Here is a 25,831-nt window from a genome sequence, read left to right as displayed (position 1 = left end):
TGCCAGCTTTCTCAATTAGGATTTTACAGCTGTGAACAGACATTATGACCAAGGCAAGTCTTATAAAGGACATTTGATTGGGGCTGGTTTACAGGTTCAGAGGTTCAGTCCGTTATCATCAAGGTGGGAACATGGCAGCATCCAGGCAGGCATGGGGCTGGAGGAGCTGAGAGTTCCACCTCTTGTTCCAAAGGCAGCTAGAAGACTGGCTTCCAGGCAGCTAGTAGGAGGCTCAAAGCCAATCCCCACAGTGACACACTTCCTCCAACAAGGCCACACCTCCAAATAGTGCCACTTGTTGGGCCAAGCATATACAAACTATCGCACCAGCTGATCTGGCTTATCATCCACTGAGTCCCAGCTGCGAGGTGCCTTTGTTTGGGTCAGGTGTGCACTCCTGGTGAAAGAAGTTTCAGACTCATATGTCAAAGCATGAGCGCATTTTTCTCAAAAGACAAGTATAAATGAAACTTTCATTTTTCAATTTTGAAACTACATGTCTTATTTAGAATTGATCACCAAAACACCCACTGTCTTCCAAAATAAGCTATTTTCTCCTTCTATAGTACTTTCTCTGAAGAAACTATTTGTATCCAAATATAAGGAGGTTTTGTGTGTGTGTGTGTGTGTGTGTGTATTTTGGGTTTTTTTTTTAAGATTTATTGATAGACACACCAGAAGAGGGCATCAGATCCCATTACAGATGGTTGTGAGCCACCATGTGGTTGCTGGAAATTGAACTCAGAACCTGAGGAAGAGCCTTTGGCTTGTTTTGTTTTGTTTTGTTTTTGTTTGTTTGTTTTGTTTTTTCTTTTTCTTTCTTTTTTTAAAGATTTATTTATTATTATAAATAAGTACACTGTAGCTGTCTTCAGACACACCAGAAGAGGGCGTTATATCTCATTACGGGTGGTTGTGAGCCACCGTGTGGTTGCTGGGATTTGAACTCAGAACCTTTGGAAGGCTCTTACTCTGCTGAGCCATCTCACCAGCTTTTTTTGTTTGTTTGTTTAAGATAGGCTCTCAAGAAGCCCAACCTTCCCTTGGACTCTTGTTTATTTGTTTGGGGAGGAGGCATTGAGACAGGCTATCCTGGAACTCACTATGTAGACCAGGCTAGCCTCAAACTCATATACAAATCTGTCTACTTCCGCCTCCTGAGTGCTGGTATTAGAGGCATGAGCTACCATGCCTGGCCTTTGAGCTCTTTGCATAGCAAGAAATGTTGAATTTCTGTTCTTGTCTCCACCAACAAGAGAATATGATATTTACTCCTTATTGATTAGTAATAAAAGAAATATAAAAGGGGTTGGGGGGTATAGTGTGGTTTGCAGGGTACTTGCCTAGCATGCACTGAACTCTAGGACCCCAGGTTGGCGGTACATGTCTAAAATCCCAGCCCTGAAGAGGCAAAGCAGGAAGATCAGAGGTTTAAGCCATCTTCAGCAACATGGGAAATTTGAGGCCAGCCTAGTGTTAAGTTTCAAGCTGAGGCTGACATGCTTATTTAACATGATGAAAGCGGACCTAGCTGACAGGTTCTCCAGCATCCCTCAGTGTCTGCCTGTTCAGAGTATAGCTAGCATACCTAACCCTCTATCCTCAACTTTGCCCAGTGGCTGGGCTGCCTTCCCCCAGAGGCTCTTACCTGTATAATCCACAAGTTTTCCTTACCTGGTCTTTTTGTTCCTTTGGCCTTCTGACTGTTGTACCTGGTTCTCCTCTCCCTTCCCCTCTCCCTCCTCACACAGCTAAGGGTCATGACCACCCTGGACTCTCCCAGAGGTCCCTGACTCGGGCTATGATCTCCCACTCATATCTACAACAAACTTTCTCCTCTGCCAAGCCCAGGAGCAGCCAAGTCCTTCCTTCCCCTTTCTATTTCCTTTTGTTATTCACCTAGGATATCTGCTGTCCTGATTTAGGGAGCAGGGGAGAGGGAGCTATTTGTGCAGAGGATTAAAACCATAACTAGATGCATGAATTGTTGTGGAATGTCTGCAATTGTTGGCAGATAGGAAACAATTACTCTTATAGGTAAGTAACTTATTTACTGATAGTTTGAGAATTTAGAATAGACATGATTTGTTTTGTTTTTTCAGGCTGTTTTGCCATTTTTTACATGAGCAGTTTTTCCAAAAAAAATGAACAGAGAAGTGAATTATACATAACAATTTTCCTGTGTGCTGAACATTTTTGCACTGTACATAAATTATGACACAGGGGCTGGAGAGATGGCATGGCAGTTAAGAGCACCGACTGCTTTTTCAGAGGTTCTGAGTTCAATTCCCAGCAACCACATCTTGGCTCACAACCATCTGTAATGAGATCTGATGCCCTCTTTTGGTGTGTCTGAAGACAGCTACAGTATATATATATATATATATATATATATATATATATATATATATAAACTTTTTTTTTTAAGAAAAAAGAAGGTATGACATATAACATTGTCCCGCTTTTGGGTGTCATGCAGTGTCAGCCAGCTCTAGATCTCTGAGTAGTGCTTCAGTTGACTTGGTAACCAGAGGACTCCCACTACCTCACTAAACCAGAGGCAGGCTTCTGCTCTGTCCAGATCCATCTGAAAAGGGGGAAAGTGCCCAGTGATGCCAGCCACCACTCTTATCCCTCACACACATGCTTTTTTTTGTTTGTTTTTTGGAGACAAGGTTTCTCTGTGTAGTCCTGGCTGTTCTGTAACTCTCTTTGAACACCAGATTGGCCTCAAACTCACAGAGATCCACCTCCCTCTGCCTCCCAAGTGCTGGGATTAAAGAAGTGTGCCACCGTGCCTAACACTGTTTGTTTTGTTTTGTTTTTTAAATAAAAATAAAGCTTTTTAAGCACTAGCGATTGAACTCAGGACCTGAACTATTCTGGGACAGCATTTTCCCCCTCTCTTTTTTTTTTTTTTTTTTTGTTCATAAAATGTTTTTTTTTAATTTTTAATATTTTTATTACATATTTTCCTCAATTACATTTCCAATGCTATCCCAAAAGTCCCCCATAGCGCCCCCCACTTCCCTACCCACCCATTCCCATTCTTTTGGCCCTGGCATTCCCATATATTGGGGCATATAAAGTTTGTAAGTCCAATGGGCCTCTCTTTCCAGTGATGGCCGACTAGGCCATCTTTCGATACATATGCAGCTAGAGACAAGAGCTCCGGGGTACTGGTTAGTTCATCATGTTGTTCCAACTATAGGGTTGCAGATCCCTTTAGCTCCTTCGGTACTTTCTCTAGCTTCTCCATTGGGAGCCCTGTGATACATCCAATAGCTGACTGTGAGCATCCACTCCTGTGTTTGCTAGGCCCCGGCATCATCTCACAAGAGACAGCTATATTTGGGTCCTTTCAGCAAAATCTTGCTAGTGTATGCAATGGTGTCAGCGTTTAGAAGCTGATTATGGGATGGATCCCTGGATACGGCAGTCTCTAAATGGTCCATCCTTTCATCACAGCTACGAACTTTGTCTCTGTAGCTCCTTCCCTGGGTGTTTTGTTCCCAATTCTAAGAAGGTGCACAGTGTCCACACTTTGGTCTTCATTCTTCTTAAGTTTCATGCGTTTAGCAAATTGTATCTTATATCTTGGGTATCCTAAGTTTTGGGCTAATATCCACTTATCAGTGAATACATATTGTGTGAGTTCTTTTGTGATTGTGTTACCTCACAATCTCAAGATGATGCCCTCCAGGTCCATCCATTTGGCTAGGAATTTCATAAATTCATTCTTTTTAATAGCTGAGTAGTACTCCATTGTGTAAATGTACCATAATTTCTGTATCCATTCCTCTGTTGAGGGACATCTGGGTTCTTTCCAGCTTCTGGCTATTATAAATAGGGCTGCTATGAACATAGTGGAGCATGTGTCCTTTTTACTGGTTGGGACATCTTCTGGATATATGCCCAAGAGAGGTATTGCTGGATCCTCCGGTAGTACTATGTCCAATTTTCTGAGGAACCGCCAGACTGATTTCCAGAGTGGTTGTACAAGCTTGCAATCCCACCAACAATGGAGGAGTGTTCCTCTTTCTCCACATCCTCGCCAGCATCTGCTGTCACCTGAATTTTTGATCTTAGCCATTCTGACTGGTGTGAGGTGGAATCTCAGGGTTGTTTTGATTTGCATTTCCCTGATGATTAAGGATGTTGAACATTTTTTCAGGTGCTTCTCTGCCATTCGGTATTCCTCAGGTGAGAATTCTTTGTTCAGTTCTGAGCCCCATTTTTTAATGGGGTTATTTGACTTTCTGGAGTCCACCTTGAGTTCTTTATATATATTGGATATTAGTCCCTTATCTGATTTAGGATAGGTGAAGATCCTTTCCCAATCTGTTGGTGGTTTTTTTGTCTTATTGATGGTGTCTTTAGCCTTGCAGAAGCTTTGTAGTTTCATGAGGTCCCACTTGTCAATTCTCGATCTTACAGCACAAGCCATTGCTGTTCTATTCAGGAATTTTTCCCCTGTGCCCATATCTTCAAGGCTTTTCCACACTTTCTCCTCTATAAGTTTCAGTGTCTCTGGTTTTATGTGAAGTTCCTTGATCCACTTAGACTTGACCTTAGTACAAGGAGATAGGAATGGATCGATTCGCATTCTTCTACATGTTAACAACCAGTTGTGCCAGCACCATTTGTTGAAAATGCTGTCTTTCTTCCACTGGATGTTTTTAGCTCCCTTGTCGAAGATCAAGTGACCGTAGGTGTGTGGGTTCATTTCTGGGTCTTCAATTCTATTCCATTGGTCTATTTGTCTGTCACTATACCAGTACCATGCAGTTTTTATCACAATTGCTCTGTAGTAGAGCTTTAGGTCCGGCATGGTGATTCCACCAGAGGTTCTTTTATCCTTGAGAAGAGTTTTTGCTATCCTAGGTTTTTTGTTATTCCAGATGAATTTGCAGATTGCACTTTCTAATCCGTTGAAGAATTGATTTGGAATTTTGATGGGGATTGCATTGAATCTGTAGATTGCTTTTGGCAAGATAGCCATTTTTACAATGTTGATCCTGCCAATCCATGAGCATGGGAGATCTTTCCATCTTCTGAGATCTTCTATAATTTCTTTCTTCAGAGACTTGAAGTTTTTATTATACAGATCTTTCACTTCCTTAGTTAGAGTCACGCCAAGATATTTAATATTATTTGTGACTATTGAGAAGGGTGTTGTTTCCCTAATTTCTTTCTCAGCCTGTTTATTCTTTATGTAGAGAAAGGCCATTGATTTGTTTGAGTTAATTTTATATCCAGCTACTTCACCGAAGCTGTTTATCAGGCTTAGGAGTTCTCTGGTGGAATTTTTAGGGTCACTTAGATATACTATCATATCATCTGCAAAGAGTGATATTTTGACTTCATCTTTTCCAATTTGTATCCCTTTGATCTCCTTTTGTTGTCGAATTGCTCTGGCTAGGACTTCAAGTACTATGTTGAATAGGTATGGAGAAAGTGGACAGCCTTGTCTAGTCCCTGATTTTAGAGGGATTGCTTCAAGCTTCTCACCATTTACTTTGATGTTGGCTACTGGTTTGCTGTAGATTGCTTTTATCATGTTTAGGTATGGGCCTTGAATTCCTGATCTTTCTAAGACTTTTATCATGAATGGGTGTTGGATCTTGTCAAATGCTTTTTCCGCATCTAACGAGATGACCATGTGGTTTTTGTCTTTGAGTTTGTTTATATACTGAATTACGTTGATGGATTTCCGTATATTGAACCATCCCTGCATCCCTGGGATGAAACCTACTTGGTCAGGATGGATGATTGTTTTGATGTGTTCTTAGATTCGGTTAGCAAGAACTTTATTGAGGATTTTTGCATCAATATTCATAAGGGATATTGGTCTGAAGTTTTCTATCTTTGTTGGGTCTTTTTGTGGTTTAGGTATCAGAGTAATTGTGGCTTCATAGAATGAGTTGGGTAGAGTACCTTCTGTTTCTATTTTGTGGAATAGTTTGTGAAGAACTGGGATTAGATCTTCTTTGAAGGTCTGATAGAACTCTGCACTAAACCCGTCTGGTCCTGGGCTTTTTTTAGTTGGGAGACTATCAATGACTGCTTCTATTTCTTTGGGGGATATAGGGCTGTTTAGATCATTAACCTGATCTTGATTCAACTTTGGTACCTGATATCTGTCTAGGAACTTGTCCATTTCATCCAGGTTCTCCAGTTTTGTTGAGTATAGCCTTTGGTAGAAGGATCTGATGGTGTTTTGGATGTCTTCAGGATCTGTTGTTATGTCTCCTTTTTCATTTCTGATTTTGTTAATTAGGATGCTTTCCCTGTGCCCTCTAGTGAGTCTGGCTAAGGGTTTATCTATCTTGTTGATTTTCTCAAAGAACCAGCTCCTTGATTGGTTGATTCTTTGAATAGTTTTTCTTGTTTCCACTTGGTTGATTTCGCCCCTGAGTTTGATTATTTCCTGCCGTCTACTCCTCTTGGGTGAATTTGCTTCCTTTTGTTCTAGTGCTTTTAGGTATGTTGTCAAGCTGCTAATGTGTGCTCTCTCTAGTTTCCTTTTGGAGGCACTCAGAGCTATGAGTTTTCCTCTTAGAAATGCTTTCATTGCGTCCCATAAGTTTGGGTATGTTGTGGCTTCATTTTCATTGAACTCTAAAAAGTCCTTAATTTCTTTCTTTATTCCTTCCTTGATCAAGGTATCATTGAGAAGAGTGTTGTTCAGTTTCCACGTGAAGGTTGGCTTTCTATTATTTATTTTGTTATTGAAGATCAGTCTTAGTCCATGGTGATCTGATAGGATGCATGGGACAATTTCAATATTTTTGTATCTGTTGAGGCCTGTTTTGTGACCAATTATGTGGTCAATTTTGGAGAAGGTACCATGAGGTGCTGAGAAGAAGGTATATCCTTTTGTTTTAGGATAGAATGTTCTGTAGATATCTGCCAGATCCATTTGATTCATAATTTCTCTTAGTTTCTCTGTGTCCCTGTTTAGTTTCTGTTTCCATGATCTGTCCATTGGTGAAAGTGGTGTGTTGAAGTCTCCCACTATTATTGTATGAGGTGCAATGTGTGCTTTGAGATTTACTAAAGTTTCTTTAATGAATGTGGCTGCCTTTGTATTTGGAGCATAGATATTCAGGATTGATAGTTCCTCTTGGAGGATTTTACCTTTGATGAGTATGAAGTGTCCCTCCCTGTCTTTTTTAATGACTTTGGGTTGGAAGTCAATCTTATCAGATATTAGAATGGCTACTCCAGCTTGTTTCTTCATGCCATTTGCTTGGAAAATTGTTTTCCAGCCTTTCATTCTGAGGTAGTGTCTATCTTTTTCTCTGAGATGAGTTTCCTGTAAGCAGCAAAATGTTGGGTCTTGTTTGTGTAGCCAGTTTGTTAGTCTATGTCTTTTTATCGGGGAGTTGAGTCCATTGATATTAAGAGATATTAAGGAAAAGTAATTGTTGTTTCCTATTATTTTTGTTGTTAAAGTTGGCATTCTGTTCTTGTGGCTGTCTTCTTTTAGGTTTGTTGAGGGATTACCTTCTTGTTGTTTCTAGGGCGTGGTTCCTGTCCTTGTATTGGTTTTTTTCTGTTATTATCCTTTGAAGGGCTGGATTCGTGGAGAGATAATGTGTGAATTTGGTTTTGTCGTGGAATACTTTGGTTTCTCCATCTATGTTAATTGAGAGTTTGGCTGGGTATAGTAGCCTGGGCTGGAATTTGTGTTCTTTTAGTGTCTGTATAACATCCGTCCAGGATCTTCTGGCTTTCATAGTCTCTGGTGAAAAATCTGGTGTAATTCTGATAGGCTTGCCTTTATATGTTACTTGGCCTTTTTCTCTTACTGCTTTTAGTATTCTATCTTTATTTAGAGCATTTGTTGTTCTGATTATTATGTGTCGGGAGGTATTTCTTTTCTGGTCCAGTCTATTTGGAGTTCTGTAGGCTTCTTGTATGTTCATGGGCATCTCTTTCTTTAGATTTGGGAAGTTTTCTTCTATAATTTTGTTGAAGATGTTTGCTGGTCCTTTGAGTTGAAAATCTTCATTCTCATCCACTCCTATTATCCGTAGGTTTGGTCTTCTCATTGTGTCCTGTATTTCTTGGATGCTTTGAGTTACGATCTTTTTGCATTTTACATTTTCCTTGATTGTTGTGCCGATGTTCTCTATGGAATCTTCTGCACCTGAGATTCTCTCTTCCATCTCTTGTATTCTGTTGCTGATGCTGGTATCTATGGTTCCAGATTTCTTTCCTAGGGTTTCTATCTCCAGTGTTGCCTCATTTTGGGTTTTCTTTATTGTGTCTACTTCCCTTTTTAGGTCTAGTATGGTTTTGTTCATTTCCATCATCTGTTTGGATGTGTTTTCCTGTTTTTCATTAAGGACTTCTACCTGTTTGATTAGGTTATCCTGTTTTTCTTTAAGGATTTGTAACTCTTTAGCAGTGTTCTCCTGCAATTCTTTAAGGGATTTTTGTGCTTCCTCTTTATTGTCTTCTACCTGTTTACCAGTGTTCCTTTGTATTTCTTTAAGTGTGTTATTAAAGTCCTTCTTGAAGTCCTCTACCATCATCAGGAGATATGCTTTTAGATCCGTGTCTAGCTTTTCCCGTGTGTTGGGGTGCCCTGGACTGGGCGAAGTGGGAGTGCTGGGTTCTGATGATGGTGAGTGGTCTTGGTTTCTGTTAGTAAGATTATTACGTTTACCTTTCGCCATCTGGTAATCTCTGGGGTTAGTTGTTGTCGTTGTCACTGTTTAAAGATTGGAGCAGAAGCTGTGTTCCACTCACCAGCAGTATCAAAATCCTGTGGCGGGGGTCGTGGGTAGCTGGCAGTACCCCGGTGCTGGTCCAGCCGGAAGAGGCCTGTGGTCCTACTCAGGCCGGTTTTCTGCTTCCCTAACTAATGCAGTCTCAGGTCCCGCGCGCAATTGGATTGGAGCAGAAGCTGTGTTCCACTCACCAGAAGTCTTAAGATCCTGTGGCGGGTGTTGTGGGTAGCTGGTGAGTGTCAGCCGACCCTGCGCCCTCGCTACCCCGGTGCTTTTCTGACCGGAAGAGGCTTGTGGCCCTATGTAGGCCGGATTTCTCTCTCCCCAACCAGAGCAGTCTCAGGTCCCGCGTGATTGGACTGGAGCAGAAGCTGTGTTCCACTCACCAGCAGTCTCAAAATCCTGTGGCGGGGGTCGTGGGTAGCTGGCGGGTGTCAGCCGACCCTGTGCTCTAGCTACCCCGGTGCTGATCCAGCCGGATGAGGCCTGTGGTCCTACTCAGGCCGGTTTTCTGCTTCCCTAACTAATGCAGTCTCAGGTCCTGCACGCAATTGGATTGGAGCAGAAGCTGTGTTCCACTCACCAGAAGTCTTAAGATCCTGTGGCGGGTCTTGTGGGTAGCTGGCGAGTGTCAGCCGACCCTGCGCCCTAGCTATCCCGGTGCTTTTCTGACTGGAAGAGGCTTGTGGCCCTATGTAGGCCGAATTTCTCCCTACCCAACCGAAGCAGTCTCAGGTCTGGCCCCCTCTCTTTTTTAAATGTGTGAGAAAAATGTCTAAGATATTCAAGCTGGCCCTGAATTTATTTATTTCATTGCCCAGATGGGCAGAACGCAGCGTGTGTGTGTGTGTGTGTGTGTGTGTGTGTGTGTGTGTGTGTGTGTATGTGTGTATACACGTGCATACACCCCACATGAATGCACATGGCCACAGTGCATTGAGTATGGAGATGAGGGGATGAGAACTTTCAAGACTCAGCTCTCTCCTTTGTGGATCTCGGGGATCAAACTTAGGTTGTCAGGCTTGAGCTGCAAGTACGTTTACCTGTGTAGCCTTCCCACGGGCCCCAGGTCTCGAACTTCTGATCCTCTCGTCTCAGTCTCCCTGGAAGCTGGGTTCACAAGCCTACACTGCCAGGCCTGGCTATAACCTCCCTCTTGAAGCTGATGTCTCTGCTTTTGTAGAATTGTCTGAGTTACAGCTGCTTGGCTATGACTCTGGTGCATGGTCTCTGTTGTTGTCATGTAGTCCTCCTAGGGTAAAAGGATGGGAGTCCTCCATGTTGTTTTCTTGGTAATATGTAATGATCATCTTCTACTAATGGGAAAGTATGTGCCTTGTTCTCCACCCCCACCATGATGGTGATCAAACCCAGTCCTTGGGTATGACATGTATACACCTACATCTGAGCTACACCCTTAGTGTGTGTGTGTGTGTGTGTGTGTGTGTGTGTGTGTGTGTGTGTGCATGCGCGTGCATTTACATGTAAAAGCCAAGCTGACTTCAGATATCTTCCTTTTTTACCGTCCACCATATTTTTTGAGACAGGGTTCCTCTGTCACTGGCCTGGAGTTCACTGACTGGCCAAGGATCCACCTGTGTCTACTTCTCAGAGCAAGCATAACAGGCACACACCATTGTGCCTGCTTTTTACCAGGCGCCAAGGATCTGAGCTTAGGTCTTACTGCCTGTTCGAGAAGCAGGTACTGACTAGGCCATTTCCTAGCCTCCCTGGAACCTTTTCTCTTTTTCTTTCTTTCTTTCTTTTTTTTTTTTTGTTTTGTTTTGTTTTGTTTTGTTTTGTTTTGTTTTGTTTTGTTTTTTCGAGACAAGGTTTCTCTGTATCACCCTGGCTGTCCTGGAACTCACTTTGTAGACCAGGCTGGCCTTGAATTCAGAATTCCCCTGCCTCTGCCTCCCGAGTGCTGGGATTAAAGGTGTGCACCACCATGCCCGGCTCTCTTTTTCTTTCTTTCTTTTTTTATGTTTTATTTTTTATTTTTATATTTATTTATTTATTCTTTTATTTTTTGTGAAAGGGTCTTACTATGCATCACTGGCTAGCGAGCTAGTGTATCAGGCTACTGAACTCACAGATGCTCCCCTGCCTCTGCTTCCCAAGTCTGAGTGTTGGGATTAAAGGTGTGCCCCACTCTGCCCAGTGAGGGCCAGTTTTTTAATGGTATACTAGTGTGATAGGAAAGCAATTATCATATTTTTTAGTTTTATTTGTGTGTGCGTGTGTGGGTGTGGGTGTGTGGTCTGCACATATGTCTGAACCACACAGGCATGCTTGGTTCCCTCAGAGACCAGCAGACCGTGTCAGATCCTCCAGGACTGGAATAGATGGTTGTGAGCCACTGTGTGAGCACAGAAGTCAGACCTGGATCCTCTGGAAGAGCAGCCAGTGCTTGTCATTTCTGGACCATCTCTCCAGCCCCCTTATTTTGACCTTTCTGCAAAAGAAAAAAATAAAACTTAAGGCACAGGGGTGTTTAGTTGTGTAGTTGAACGATAGGGTGGTCAGGAATTTCAGCTTTCCAGAAGCTGTCTGCATCTCACTGAACCATTCCCTAATGCAGGAAAGCCACTTGTCTCATTTGTGTTCACATGACTCCTATTTTTTTCAGATGCCCTGATGAGCTTCCTGAGGGAGGTGGCAGCCGCAGCCCCCACTTTGCCATTTTATTACTACCACATGCCGTCCGTGACCGGGGTAAAGAGTGAGTATGCTTTCAATTCTTCTCAATCTATTTATTTGATGTGTATGACTGCAAGTAACTTCCTTGCATGTATGTCTGGTGACCGTGGATGTCAGAAGAGGACATCAGATTCCCAGGGACTGGAGTTAGAGATGGTCCTGAGGAGCTCTGTGAGCAGAGGAAATGAAAGAAGGACCAGTCTTCCTCCCCTGAGCCATTTGTCCAAAACCCAAGTATTGTTTTTGGTTTTTTTAACATTTTCTCCAGCTTCCCATTCCTAAGCCTTCCATCAAGAAATTCTACGGACTGGTGAGATGGCTCAGTGGGTAAGAGCACCCGACTGCTCTTCCGAAGGTCCAGAGTTCAAATCCCAGCAACCACATGGTGGCTCACAACCATCCGTAACGAGATCTGGCGCCCTCTTCTGGAGTGTCTGAAGACAGCTACAGTGTACTTACATATAATAAATAAGTCTTTAAAAAAAAAAAAAAAAGAAATTCTACTATTCCTGATGGTGCTGTCACTCCTTTAATCCCAGCACTCAGGAGGCAGAGGCAGGCAGATCTCTTGAGGCCAGTCTGGTCTATAGAATGAGTTCTAGGACAGCCAGGACTCCACAAAGAAACTCTGTCTTGAAAAATAGAACAAATACACACACACACACAAAAAAAAAAAATGCCACTCCATCCCACCTTACTGGACTAGACAGGTCACTGATGAGGCAGTTATAATTGCTCCAAAGCAAGCCATCCCATTACCTCAGCCTTCATCAGTCATTCACATCACCTTATTTATATGAAGGTGCTTAGGCTTAAAAGAATAGTTGATGGGCTGGTGAGATGGCTCAGCGGATAAGAGCACCGACTGCTCTTCCGAAGGTCCTGAGTTCAAATCCCAGCAACCATATGGTGGCTCACAACCATCCATAACAAGATCTGGTGCACTCTTCTGGTGTGTCTGAAGACAGCTACAGTGTCCTAACATATAATAAATAAATAAATTTAAAAAAAAGAAGAGTTGATAAAACGGGCTGTGGCACACACACCTGTAATTTTCTGTAGAGACAGGTGGATCGGGTGGTCAGTCTAGGCTGCATGAGATTTCTTCTTCTTCTTCTTCTTCTTCTGCTTCTGCTTCTGCTTCTGCTTCTGCTCCTTCTCCTTCTCCTTCTCCTTCTCCTTCTTTTTCCTCTTCTTTTAAGATTCTCTTTTTTTAAAAAAGAATTTTTTATTTATTTTCTGCATATGAGTACACTGACTGTACTTCTCTTCAGACACACCACCAGAAGAGGGCATCAGATCCCATTACAGATGGTTAGGAGAGCCCCACAACCATGTGGTTGCTGGGAATTGAACTCAGGACTTCTGGAAGAGCAGTCAGTGCTCTTAAGTGCTGAGCCGTCTCTCCAGCCCCATAGAAGAATAAGAAAATCTGATAGGCTAAAACAGAAAGACTGCCATGAGTGGTTGCTGGTGGGGTTAGGGGAGCTGCATAGTAAGTTGCAATGCAGCCTAGGCTACAGCATAAACTCTAGGCACATATAGCAGCCACTTTGTATCTCCATATTCATTTAACTGGTTAGTTTTGCCATAATGGGGCTTGAACCCAGGGTGTCACTCATACTAGGCAAGTGGTCTACCACTGAACTGCATCCCAAACCCTCTGCATCTTCTATTAGAAGGTAGGAGACAGTAAGTCGCACCAGACAGGAACTGCCTGCACCTTCTCCCTGCTGTAGTCCCAGTGCCTCGCCTGTGGGGAGGTGTCTTATCTCCCTGACTTTTCCTCTAGGTTTTTTTCTTGTTGTGTGCATTCTGGACAAATATTCTGCTTCTGAGCTACACGTACTTTAACTGTGTGTGCGTGCGCAGGCATGTTTGTGTCCCTGTGTCTGTGTCCATGTATTGCTCGGGACCAAGCCCAAGACCTCATGCATGTTCGGCTGTTCCTTTACTCCTGAGAGATTCTCAGCCCAAGGCTATAACCCTCTGAGGAAGAAATGGTCTTCAGTACTTGCTCATGCTTACCACCTAACAGAAAGACTTCACCTCTGGTCACCAAACTGTAATGCGTGTAGGGACTTTCCCCTGCCACCCGTTAGTTCTCCATTGGAGGTGAAGTGTTTAGCTTATGAGTCCACATCTATCACTGACTACCTGGAGATAGTAGCAGATCCTGCACATTGGGCAGCCAGATCCAGGTTATGGCCTTTTCCTCTGACCTGTGGCAGAGTGGGGCTCTCCTAACTCCATCCTTGAGTTTGAATGATTTGCAAGGGCAGCTCATGGACTCAAAGAAATCCTCTTACCTATTTAAGACCTATACGGTATGTAGCGGTATGTAGGAGGGGATGCGGGAGCTTCGGTGCCCTCTCTAGATGCAGAGGGACTTCCATATGTTCACCAATCCAGAAGCTCTCTGGATCCTCTTTTAAGGGTAAAGACTTTATTATATAGCTGTAATTGATTATGTCATTGGTCATTGATGATTATTTCAACCTTTAGCTCCTCTCCCATCCTCTAGTCACCAGGTTGGTTTTCCTGTAATGAGCCCCATCCAGAAGCCTGGCTGGTGTCACCATTCGAACACAAGGTGGCCTAGGGATGGAGATCAGTTTAAAATACCAAGTGCTCACCTCAGATGTGCAAAGTACCACGTGGACAAAGCATGGTAGCGCACACCTAGACTCAGGTAAAAGCAGGAAGACCAGAAGTTCAAAGCTACCCTGGACAGCTGTGTACAGAGACCACCCTAGGTTAGAGTTGACTATATCTCAAAAAAGAAAAGAAAAGAAAAGAAAAGAAAAGAAAAGAAAAGAAAAGAAAAGAAAAAAAAAGAAAAGAAAAAAACCAAGAAAACAAAAAGCCATCCCATTTCTCTTCATAGCACTAGCTATACTAAAACTCACAATGTAGACCAGGCTACCCTCAAACTCACAGGTCTGCCTGCCTCTGTCTGTCTGTCTGTCTGTTTGCTTGTTTGAGATAGTCTCAGTATGTATCCCATTCTGGATGACTCAGACCAGGCTGATCTCAACCTCACAGAAACTGTCTGCTTCTTCCTGTTGACTACTGTTGGGATTACAGTGGGATTACAGGGGTACACCATCTATGTTTGACTTTAAAGATTTATTTATTTATTTATTTATTATATGTAAGTACACTGTAGCTGTTTTTAGACACACCAGAAGAGAGCATCAGATCTCATTACAGATGGTTGTGAGCCAACATGTGGTTGCTGAGATTTGAACTCAGAACCTTTGGAAGAACAGTCAGTGCTCTTAACCACTGAGCCATCTTTTTTTGTTGTTGTTGTTTTGAGACAGGTTATTTCTGTATAGCCCTAGCTGTCCTGGAACTCACTCTGTGGACCAGACTGGTCTCAAACTCAGAAATCCACCTACCTCTGTCTCCCAAGTGCTGGGATTAAAGGTGTGTGCCACCACTGCCCAGCAGTATAGCTATGTAGCTTAGGCTGGCCCCAGAATCACTTTGCCTCAGCCATCAGAGTGCATTAGAATCTAGTCATGTGTGAAAAGGCCACCTCAGGATGGTATTTGATGTGGCTGTGTGGATTATTGAAGTGTGTGTTGTTCTGAAGTTCGCGCTGAGGAGCTGCTGGACGGGATTCAGGATAAGATCCCCACCTTCCAAGGACTGAAGTTCACCGACACGGATCTCTTGGATTTCGGCCAGTGTGTCGATCAAAATCACCAGCGACAGTTTGCTTTGCTCTTTGGGGTGGACGAAGTAAGTTACCCCTTGGTCATGTCCTAGCTTCCAAGCGACCCATTCAGCTGTTTGTGATGGAGCGGCTCTTCTCTTTCTCAAAATCATGAATCTCTTTGTCTCTTTTTCATCAGCAACTGTTGAGTGCTCTGGTCATGGGAGCCACTGGAGCAGTAGGCAGGTAAGTCTGACCTAATGATTACAAATTTAAAGTCACTCATCGCTGAGTTAGATGGGCTTCTTGCATATTCGTCCTTTCTGATAGAAGTCCCCTGTAATGACAGGCGTGTTCTTTGAAGAGACACTGAGTAAGGAGAAGTCATTTGTTAGAGTCAGTCATGGAAAGATGGACCCTAACTGGAAAGAAATGGCCTTCTCTCCTCTTCTTCTCTCCCCACCTCTGCTCACCCTATGGTTTTCCTCTCCAATGCTAAGGAAATCCTCCAGCTTTAGGAGGGAGGGAGAGGCTTGGAATATTGATGTAAACCTATAAGCCAGCACTTGAGAGGTTGAAGAAGGAGGATTAGAACTTCAAACTCATCCTCAACTCATAAAAAGTTTGGATCGAGTCTGACCATCAGACCCTATCTCAAAATGACAGCAAAACAAATAAAAACACTCCAGTATGGTCATGTGTGGCGACCCATGCCTGTAATACCAGCATTCAGAGGAACAAACTAGGAGGATAGCCATGATTTTGAGTTAGCTAATAGATAGACTCTGTCAAAGAGAGAGAGAGAGAGAGAGAGAGAGAGAGAGAGAGAGAGAGAGAGAGAGAGAGAGACAATAACAGCAAGCAATTGCTGCCTGCTCTCGCAGAGAACCTGGGTTCAGTTCCCAGCACCCACATGGCAATTCACTATATTTACAGGCTCTGGCACTTTCTTCTCACCTTGGCAGTTTCCTGCTTGCACGTGGTGCACATAAACCCAAAACCCATGAGGCACACACATACACACAGATAATAATAATAATAAATCTTAAAGAAGAAAGCTATGTCCCACGATAGTCCTTCCTGATAGAAGTCGCCTGTCATTTGCATCTGTTCAGGACATAGTTGTCATTCCTCCAACTTGGAAATTACATTCCACCGTAATCAGGTGAGGCAGGTGAGTGCATGCACTAAAGAAGCCTGGGGACTCCAGCTTAGCAGGGCCTGTAGAACAAGATGGTCAGTATCTCAAAGCTGGTTTGTTAGAAACTTAGTTACAAATGGACAGAAATCCATTCGAGCTAACCTGCCTTTAAAACAAACAGTAAGGAAGTTATTATAAAATGCGGACAAACCAGGTAACTGAGACAAATGCAGCCAGACCCTAGAGCCCAAGAGAGCCAGAAACTACAAAGCTCTCACCATCCACAGCAAGCCACCCTTCCCCAAGGGTCTCCTGAAGACGCTCACCTCTGTCTCTTCAGCATGTCTTTCTCTTCCCCATTTCAGGGTATTGTTTGTGCCATCTGACTTAGTCAAGGGTCCACCAAGATTCAGTCAGTGTGCCCACTATACTTGCTAACTTCACTAGGGTATGTTGCAGGTACAGTAAACTGTACCAGCTGAAAGTGTATTTCCTCAGGTACTCTAAGCTACTCTTCACACTGAGTTTTGGTATGCATGTCTTTGATAAACACTATTGACTTGATCCACTGATGTAGCCCAAGCTGACCTCAAACTCACTACACAGCTGAAGATGACCTTGAACCCCTGAACCTCCAGCTCTGCCTCTCAAATGTCTAGAACCTGCTAGACACAGGCTGGCCTCAGACTCAGAGAGGTCCTTTTCTGCCACCCTCCCGAATGCTGAGATCAACCATGCACTGCAGCATATGACTTTTAGTATTTAAATCAGTGCTACATTTGAGCCCCAGTTGCCTACCTCTGAGTCTGTGTGTGTGCCCTAGGCAGCTGTTGGCCTCAGTCTCTCCTGACTAAAACACACCTCCAACTTTTACTCTCAGACTGTATCCCCTCTGGGATTCTCTGTGTTGGCCTCCAGGTTCTCCCAGCATTCCTCAGTCCCTACCTGGCATATCCTGCCCCCAGTCCTGAACTTTCCAGCCTAGTGGCTGGGTGGCCCTTCCCCCAAAGGCTCCTCCCTATCCAGACCTTTTGTTCTCTCTCTTCCTCACCCTCACCCTCTCCCTCTCTCCCTCCCTCTATCCTCTCTCTATGCATCCTCTCTCTCTTTCTCTCTTCCACTCCTAACCTCCCACCCCTTCCTCACAGCAACTTCCCTGGTCCTTGGGGTCAGTGAACTCGCCCACCCAAGAGCAGTTTCCCAGTAAACCTGCCTTTAATGTGATCTGATCTGACTTGAATTCGCCCATTTCACAGATGGAGAAATAACACATCTCTCTGCCACCTTGCTGGTCCTGCTTTGTGTTGCTAGAGAACTCATAACTGAAGACAGACTGGTTTTCCTTATCAATTGACCCTACAAATAGAATAGTGGGGACCCTCAGTGTATTTTTTCCTTTGTGTTTGTTTGTATGGATTTTTCCCTTCAAGACAAGATCTCATGTAGCCCAAATTAGGCTCACACTCACTATGTAGCTTGGGATGGCCTTAAACTCCTGATGTTTGGTCAGGTTCTTACTATGTTGCCCAAGCTGGTTGGTCTAGAATTTGATTATGTGGTGGGGGTATGGGGGGTGACTGAACCTAGTCCCTTACATATGCTAGAGTAGCCTTACCACTGAGCCACTCTGCAACCCCTAATTTTCCCTTTTAAACATTACATGAGTATAGAGAGCTTGGCTCCTTCCTGCTGAGTTATTTATTTATCTTGGGGTATTTTGTTGTTGTTGTTGTCTTGCCAGTACCTATAACTACCTGGGAAAAAAGACAAACCAGATGTTGGAGGCTTTTGAACAGAAGGACTTGGCTTCAGCGCTTAGTTACCAGGTAAACCTGTCACATAAGTCACTGCCTTCTTTCTCTGGGGGGTCCTTTGTCCCTTCTCAGCAGGCTTGAAGGTCCCTCTCCCCTCTATCTTTCTTTTATCTTTCTTGTTTAAATGGAATCCGCCCCTACCCCATCCTCCCTGTCCCCATATCTAAGGGGATACAATGCCCAGATAGGAAAGAGACAGTCTTCTCTTACGCCTACAAAGGATCTTACTTTTATTCTATCTTCACAGTGTTTTGTGATTGTAAAACAATGGTCATAGATTTCTGTGAGAGTAACTTCAGGACATCCTTAAGTGTTTTGCCTTCGCGCGCGTGCGCACACACATACACACACACACACACACACACACAGACACGGGGCAGGGGGTGTTGGTGTGGTGTGTTGGGTCTCCTAGAACTGGAGTTACAGATAATTGTGAGCTGCCATGTGGATCTTGGGAATTGAACCCCAGTCCTCTGGAAGAGCAACCAGTGCCCTTAACCATTGAACCATCTTTCCAGTCCCATCCACCCTTAATTTTTGTTATTATTGGGGTTTTTTTTTGGGGGGGGGGTGTCAGGGTCTCATACTCTGACCCAGGCTAGCTAGGAACTGATGGCACTTCTCCTGTCTGAGGCTGTCCAGTAATGTTGTATGTGAGGGGCACAGTAAAGAAACTGTCAACATGACAGCTGTCCCCATTACGGGGAAGGTCTTTCTTGTGGGTAAGAAAGAGAAACTGCACAGAGGATCTGGAAGGGTTAGAGTAGAGAGTGTTAATCCCACCTATGAGGAATAAGAACATTGCCACAATTTTGAGCCAAATTTAGAGCAAACTTTAATTAAATACTGACCAGCTTGATGAATTCTGGCCAGGTCCACATGGTTCCCAGTAGATAGCAATGAGTCATATTTTGCAGAGGCTTAAGGAGGCAATCCCATAATGCCATCTTCCCATTAACCAACATACAGGAGCAAGCATACATCCTGAGATGTTTCTCACCAACATACTTCTTGCCTATATGTAACCATGTACATTGCTGCAGTTGAGTCCACCAAACCCTTTTAGGGTATTGAAAACATATGGCTTGTTATCTTCCATAAGCAATTGCCTCCATCATTTCAGGAAGTAGCTGTCCTTAGCCAGGGGCTTCCAGGTTAGGGGCATTTTGTTTCATGGATCTCATAGGCACAATAATTAAAACTTAAACCATAACTTTCACAAGAGCAAAGCAAACAGACTGGGGCTAGGAACGTGGGGGGGGGGGAGGGTAGTGGAAATAGCAAGAGACAGCATAGAAAGAACAAGAGAGCCGAGAATAGACAGTACCAAGGGATCATGGGATGGGCAAGCCATGGGGACTATGAGAAGGATACATAGTTTTTCAGGTTAGAAAGCCCATTTCACTGGCTGGAGAGATGGCTCAGAGAGAGGTTAAGAGCACTGGCTGCTCTTCCAGAGGTTGTGAGTTCAATTCCCAGTCAACCACATGGTGGCTCACAACCATCTGTAATGGGATTTGGTGCCCTCTTCTGGCCTACAGGCATATATGTGCAGGCAGAATGCAATATACATAATAAATCAAAAAGAAAAAAGTGCTGACTTGTATCTAACCTCCAGAAATTCTTCTATAGTCTGGTTCGGACTCATTTCTAGACATACTGAGGGCCTGAGCCCTAACAGATGCAAATGACAGCTGTATGTTCCCACCCTTAAGGACGTTCCACTTAAATCACCAAAAAAGAGCCGGGCGTGGTGGCGCACGCCTTTAATCCTAGCACTTGGGAGGCAGAGGCAGGTGGATTTCTGAGTTCGAGGCCAGCCTGGTCTACAGAGTGAGTTCCAGGACAACCAGGGCTATACAGAGAAACTCTGTCTCGGAAAAAAAAAAAATCACCAAAAAATATCAAAGTGTGATGCTGAGAACCTAAACTGAGGGAAGGATAACCCAGAGTCAAGAGCGGTCACTGGTGTGCACCAGAAGTGTGTTCAGAGTGGGAAACACCCACCAGGCAGGAAGTGATCAGATGGTGCAAGAGAAGGCTGGCTTTGAGGCGTTTCTGTGTGTGTTTGTGCACGTGTTAGAGAACAACTTCACAGAGTCAGTCCTCACGTTTTTTACGTGGGCTCCAAGGTCCAAACTCAGGTGGTCAGGCATGCACAGCACTTTTTCTGCCTGATGAGACACCTCTCCAGCCCTGGTTTTGTTTTGAGTTCGAATCTTGCTACCTACTGGATAAGCTCGAACTGAAAGCCTTTCTCCTTCCTTAGCTCCCCCACTCCCTTCCCTCGCCCAGTGTTCATGTCACCATACCGTGCTGAGACTCTTACAATAGAAAGAACTGGAACTTATGAATCCTGCTACCTCTGGGATTACAGACAGACCCCACTAAGCCAGGCTCACTATACCTGATCATATAGCAGTGCTCCAGTGGAACCCAGAGCTTCTTGCATGTTAGAGGAGAGTGCCCCTACCAACTAAGCTCCGTCCCCAACCCTAAAGACATTCTTGACTTTGCCACAGAAAAGAACTTCATGAGGAGCCAATGTGAAGTAATGTTAGAACTCCCTAGGAAACAAGTTTAATGTGGATTTAAGCGTGGAGGTTTGTAGAAAGAGAAGGGTTTAGGAACCTTCTCAAGAGAGGCTCACACAGTCCCATAATGACTGTAAAGATGGGATGTTGGTGTGTATTGAACTCACTATCTACAAAGAAATTTAAATGAGATCACAGCAGGGTACTTTCAGAGAAGCATCCATTAATGGTAAAACTCTAGATAAAGAAAGACCTTATGGGGGCTGGAGAGATGGCTCAGCAATTAAGAGCAGTGGCTGTTCTTCCAGAGGCCCTGAGTTCAGCCACATGGTGGCTCACAACCATCTGTAATAGGATCTGAAGCCCTCTTCTGATGTGTCTAAAGACAGTGACAGTGTACTCATATAAAATAAGTAAATCTTTTTTAAAAAAAAAAATTGTCAGGATACCTTGCCTATAAACACAACTCAATGGTTTTATGTTTTTGACTTTTACCTATTTACCTGTTAAATGTATGTGCACTTGCACATATGGAGATCAAAGGAGAACTCCGGGACCTCTGTTTTCTCCTGTCCTAGCCTGAGCAGACTGAGCCGCCTCACCAGCTTCTTTCTTCCACTCTGGAGGTCTACAGAAAGCTAAGGCAGATGGCCTTGGTAGAGTTTCCCGGGTCTGACTTCTGAATACAGACATGGGTTTCACGGTGTGATGATGCTGACCACAGATTTTTTTTTCCATTCTAGTTTCGTATCCAGAGATTTATCAACTATGTGATCAAGCTAGGTGAGTGACCTTCCTGCTGTCTGCCTCGCTGCAGAATGAAAGTACCAGCCAGTGCTTGCTTACTGAGCCAGGGTTACCAGGTTATGGTCTCTGGGAATATCATCCATGGGGGGTGGGTCACAGGAGTCACACAGCAAGACTGAGACTGTGACAAGTTTTGGGGTTTGTTTTGTTTTTTGGGGGGGTTGTTTTTGTTTTTTGTAAGCAATTGGTTTGTTGTTGTTGTTGTTTTGGTTTTGCGAGACAGGGTTTCTCTGTGTAGTCCTGGCTCTCCTGGAACTCACTTTGTAGGCCAGGCTGGCCTCGAACGCAGGGATTCCCTTGCCTCTGCCTCCCCAGTGCTGGGATTAAAGGTGTGCGCCACCATGCCTAAGGACAATCAGATATTCTACACCCTTATGAGAAACAGAATATAGCCAGGTGGTGGTGGTACATATCTTTAATCCTAGCACCTGGGAGGGAGAGGCAAATGAATCTCTGAGTTTAGGGCCACCCAGGTCAGCCGAGTGAGTTTAAGGACAGCCAGGACTACAGAGAGAAACCCTGTTTCAGAAAGAAAGAAAAAAGGAGAGAGAGAGAGAGAGAGAGAGAGAGAGAGAGAGAGAGAGAGAGAGAGAGAGAGAGAGAGAGAGAGGAAGGAAGGAAGGAAGGAAGAAGAAAGAGACAAAAAAGGAGAGGAAGGATATAATGGCAGTTACCAAGAATACAATTATATTTACCAGGATACAGTGAGGTTTCCAAGCTATATAGGCAGGATTCTATGTCCAAGACTAAGTGTTCTGTCAAGTTTCTATATGCTTCACTGATTTCTAGAGAACACAGAGATACAGATGCAGCCTGAATGATTCGCTGCCTCCATTTCTAAAGAACTGAAAGGCACACAGGCCCCCAGGCACCACGGACTCTAACCTTAAATACCCATGACCTGTACCTCTCAAAGCAGCTAGGCCAGGCCAACTCCTGAGTCCCCAAAGCTGACCAGGTGTAAAAAATGGCTTCCCATCACTCCTGGCTTACCTACTGTGCTCAGCTGTGGGCAGAGTCATGACTCTGACCTTGAGCACCAACTAAATAATAGGCTGAGTTAACTTTGGCAGTCAGTCTCCTGCAAATGTCTCTCTCCACCAACCAGCATGTTGCTCTCCAGCATGGGTGTGAGCACACACACACACACAGAGCATTTGCCTCTGCTCATTAAAATTCTGCTGCCAAACTCTGACTGATTTCATTCTAAGTACTTGGAGGCAGGCAATCTGAATGCAGATCTTACTAAATTATGAATGACTGACAGTTACCCCCAAGAGTATTTGAAATTGAAAATGAGTTTATTAACACCAGTATATTTAAACAGTTGGAGGTTTGGATGACAAAGGAAAATTAGGGGAAAACACAGTGAGTCTGAGGAGAGGAACCTCTGCAGAATATCTTCCTTCCAGCGTGGCCAATGACAGCTGCTGCCATTGATTCTGCTGCTGCAGATGGGCCCTTGGGATCACCGGGCATGGGTCAAGTCCAGAAGTTCTCAGTGTGTTCCTGGCAGACTTCCCACCTCCCTTTCAGAGCCTCGCTGGTTCTTTGTAGCAACTCTCTGCTCTGCCCAAACATCTATTGTCTACTTGGTCTCCTTCCCAGATTTCAGCCAGCTTTTCCAGTCCCTCCAACACAGTATTTCCATTTGCTTTCTGTGTTTAGTAACATTGTCATGGTGGGGAGCCACTGGTTCTGTTCATTAGCACTATTGTTCCTTTGTTCTAACCAATACTTTTCACAAGATTATGATTTTGATATAATAATTATGTTTCTAAAGTACATTAAGGTAGAAAATTAACTGCAAAGTGAGGTGTGGTAGTATTTGTCTATAATCCCAGCAAGGGATAATGGAGGCTGGAGGACCAGACGTTCAAGGCCATTCTTGGCTACATAAGGAGTTTAAGGCCAGGCTGGACTATAGAGCCTGTCCAAATAAATAATAAAATGAACTATAAATAAATGACTAATATCAGCCCTGTAAAAGAATGATAAGGGGATTTCCACAAGTTCCAGCCCAACCATGACTTACATGGTTCAGGACAGCCAGGGATCTAAAACCTGATCTCTAAGAGGGCTTTAGGGGATGGCTCAGTGGTTAAGAACACTGGATGCTCTTTCAAAGTGCCCAGGTTCAATTTTTCAGCACCCACAAGGTGGCTTACAACTGTCATAACTCCAGTTCCAGGGGATCTGACACACTTCTGGCCTCTGTGGACACCAGGCACTCATATGGTTCACAAATATATATGAAGACAAAATACCCATACACATAGAATAAAATGAGAATTTTGGAAAATAGGTGATGGGGGAGATAAAAAGGCTGATATAATGGCTCACTGGTTAAGAATGTTTTACATGGACTAGAGAGAAGGCTCAGCAGTTAAGTGCACTGACTGCTCTTCCAAAAGTCCTGAGTTCAAATCCCAGCAACAACATGGAATTCTTAAAAAAAAAAAAAAAAAGAATGTTTTACACTCTATCAAAGGACCAAAGTTCAAATTCTAGCACCCTTGTAGAGCTGCCCACAATAGCTCCAATGAATCCAACACCCTTTATTGATCTATGAGTGCACCCACCCTTACACATGTGCCATGCACACACACATAAGTAAATTTTTTTTCAACACAGGGTTTCTCTGTGTAGCCCTGCCTGTCCTGGAACTCACTCTGTATATAGACCAGGCTGGTCTTGAAATACATTCTTAAAAAAATAAAATAAAATAAAATAAATAAAAATTAACATTAAGAAGGAAATTATGTAATTGGGAGTTTTGTTTTGTTTTGTTTTGTTGGGTTTTTTTTTTTTAATGTGAATACTCTGTTGCTATCTTCAGACACACCAGAAGAGGGCATCAGATCCCATTACAGATTTATTTATTTAATTGAGTTAGTATGTGTACCATAGCCCACATGTGGATGTCAGAGGCCAGTTTGAGGGAATCAGTTCTCTCCTTCCATCATGTGGGTCCTTGGGATTGAACTTGGGTACCTTGGCAGCTCTGCCATTACCTGCTAAGCTATATTGTATGCTCCAGCCTTGGCTCTTTGTGTTGTTCTATTTTGCTTGTTTGTTTGTTTATTTATTTATTTAGGGTAAAGCAGAGACTTGAACTCAGGGACTCTTATATACTAAATAAGCACTCTACCACAGATGCTATCTCATTTTTAGCTGTGTGTTGGGGCCGGGGTGGGGGTGGTGGAAGTATGGGTATTTGTATATAAGTACAGTACCCACAGAGGCCAGAAGAGGGAATTGAATCCCCTGAAGCTGGAATTACAAAGGGTTTCAAGCCACTCTACATTGGCTACATTGGTGCTTGCTGGGAACCAAACTGGTGTCTTCTGAAAGAATAGGGGATGCTTCTAAATGCTGGTCCATCTCTTAAAAGCCTTGAAAGGAGGGATCCCTATTCTACTCTGTATGTGTGGGACAGGGTCTCATGTAGCCCAGACTTACCTTAAGCTCTGGTTCACCTATCTCTGCCTCCCAAGTGCTGGGATTACTGGTGAGGACACCATGCCCAGCTCAGGCAAACCTAACTACGAGTGTTCTCACCTTTTAGGTTTACCAGGTCTTGTAGTAGATCCTTACACATAACCTCTTCTTTGGGATGTTTGTGGGGAAGTGGGCAGTACCAGCTACATCTCACCCTTTGTTTTTCCCATCTAGGTTTTGGAGTGTCGCAAACCAAAGCCATCATGACGCTGGTCTCTGGGATTCCAATGGGCCCACCCCGGCTTCCTCTGCAGAAAGCCACCCAGGAGTTTACTGCTAAGGCTGAAGCCAAGCTAAAAAGCCTGGATTTCCTTTCTTCCCCTAGTGTAAAGGATGGGGAAGCCTTTAGCTAGTGCCTGATAAGTCTGGGTACATAAGCTTAGACTTATCTATCTTCAATAGTACATTCTTTTCTCAGGGACTTTTTTAGGTGAATTTGAACCCATCTTTCTTTTAGCAGGTAGAATTCCACACTAATCAAGAAATACGGATTATGAACCTAAACTTTTTTGTTATAAAGGAGTCACAAGCCCTAAGTCATTCATTTTGTAAAATTATTATAGAGAAATCTCTACTTATACAGATGCAATGGAACCAAGTGAAAATTGTAATAGTAATTACAATTATTAATTAATTACATTAATTAATATAATTCATATTACTATATTAATTGCTGTATTAGTTATATTATTGCTGAATAAATTTCACCTGTCTTTTGGGAGCACCACCACGCCCGGCTCACTTATTGTCTTAATCTTGTTTTAAGTTTTATAATTTGAGTATTGTCTTAGTTAGGGTTTTATTGCTGCGACGAGACACTGTGACCACAGCAACTCTTACAAAGAAAAGCATTTAGTTGAGATTGGCTTACAGTTCAGAGATTTAGCCCATTATTGTCATGGCAGGAATCATGGTCGCATCCAGGCAGA

General features: G+C 43.6%; 1 protein-coding gene across 1 annotated transcript in view; it reads left to right on the top strand.

The window, feature by feature from the left end:
- Npl (N-acetylneuraminate pyruvate lyase) overlaps positions 1-25,626 on the top strand; it is a 47,328-nt gene extending 21,702 nt beyond the window's left edge. The window contains exons 7-12 of the mRNA XM_021167052.3: positions 11,371-11,463; positions 15,043-15,191; positions 15,305-15,351; positions 17,988-18,072; positions 21,338-21,377; positions 25,077-25,626. Coding sequence (XP_021022711.1) covers positions 11,371-11,463; positions 15,043-15,191; positions 15,305-15,351; positions 17,988-18,072; positions 21,338-21,377; positions 25,077-25,255 — 593 coding nt within the window. The 3' untranslated portion in view covers positions 25,256-25,626. The remainder of the gene's footprint in view (positions 1-11,370; positions 11,464-15,042; positions 15,192-15,304; positions 15,352-17,987; positions 18,073-21,337; positions 21,378-25,076) is intronic.
- The last annotated feature ends 205 nt before the right edge of the window (positions 25,627-25,831 follow it).

Source organism: Mus caroli, unplaced genomic scaffold (genome assembly GCF_978045245.1).
Source record: "Mus caroli unplaced genomic scaffold, Mus_caroli_1 scaffold_1, whole genome shotgun sequence".
Lineage (NCBI taxonomy): Eukaryota > Metazoa > Chordata > Mammalia > Rodentia > Muridae > Mus > Mus caroli.
The sequence above is the reverse complement of the archived record's forward strand: the minus strand, read 5'-3'. Positions and strand labels throughout refer to the sequence as shown.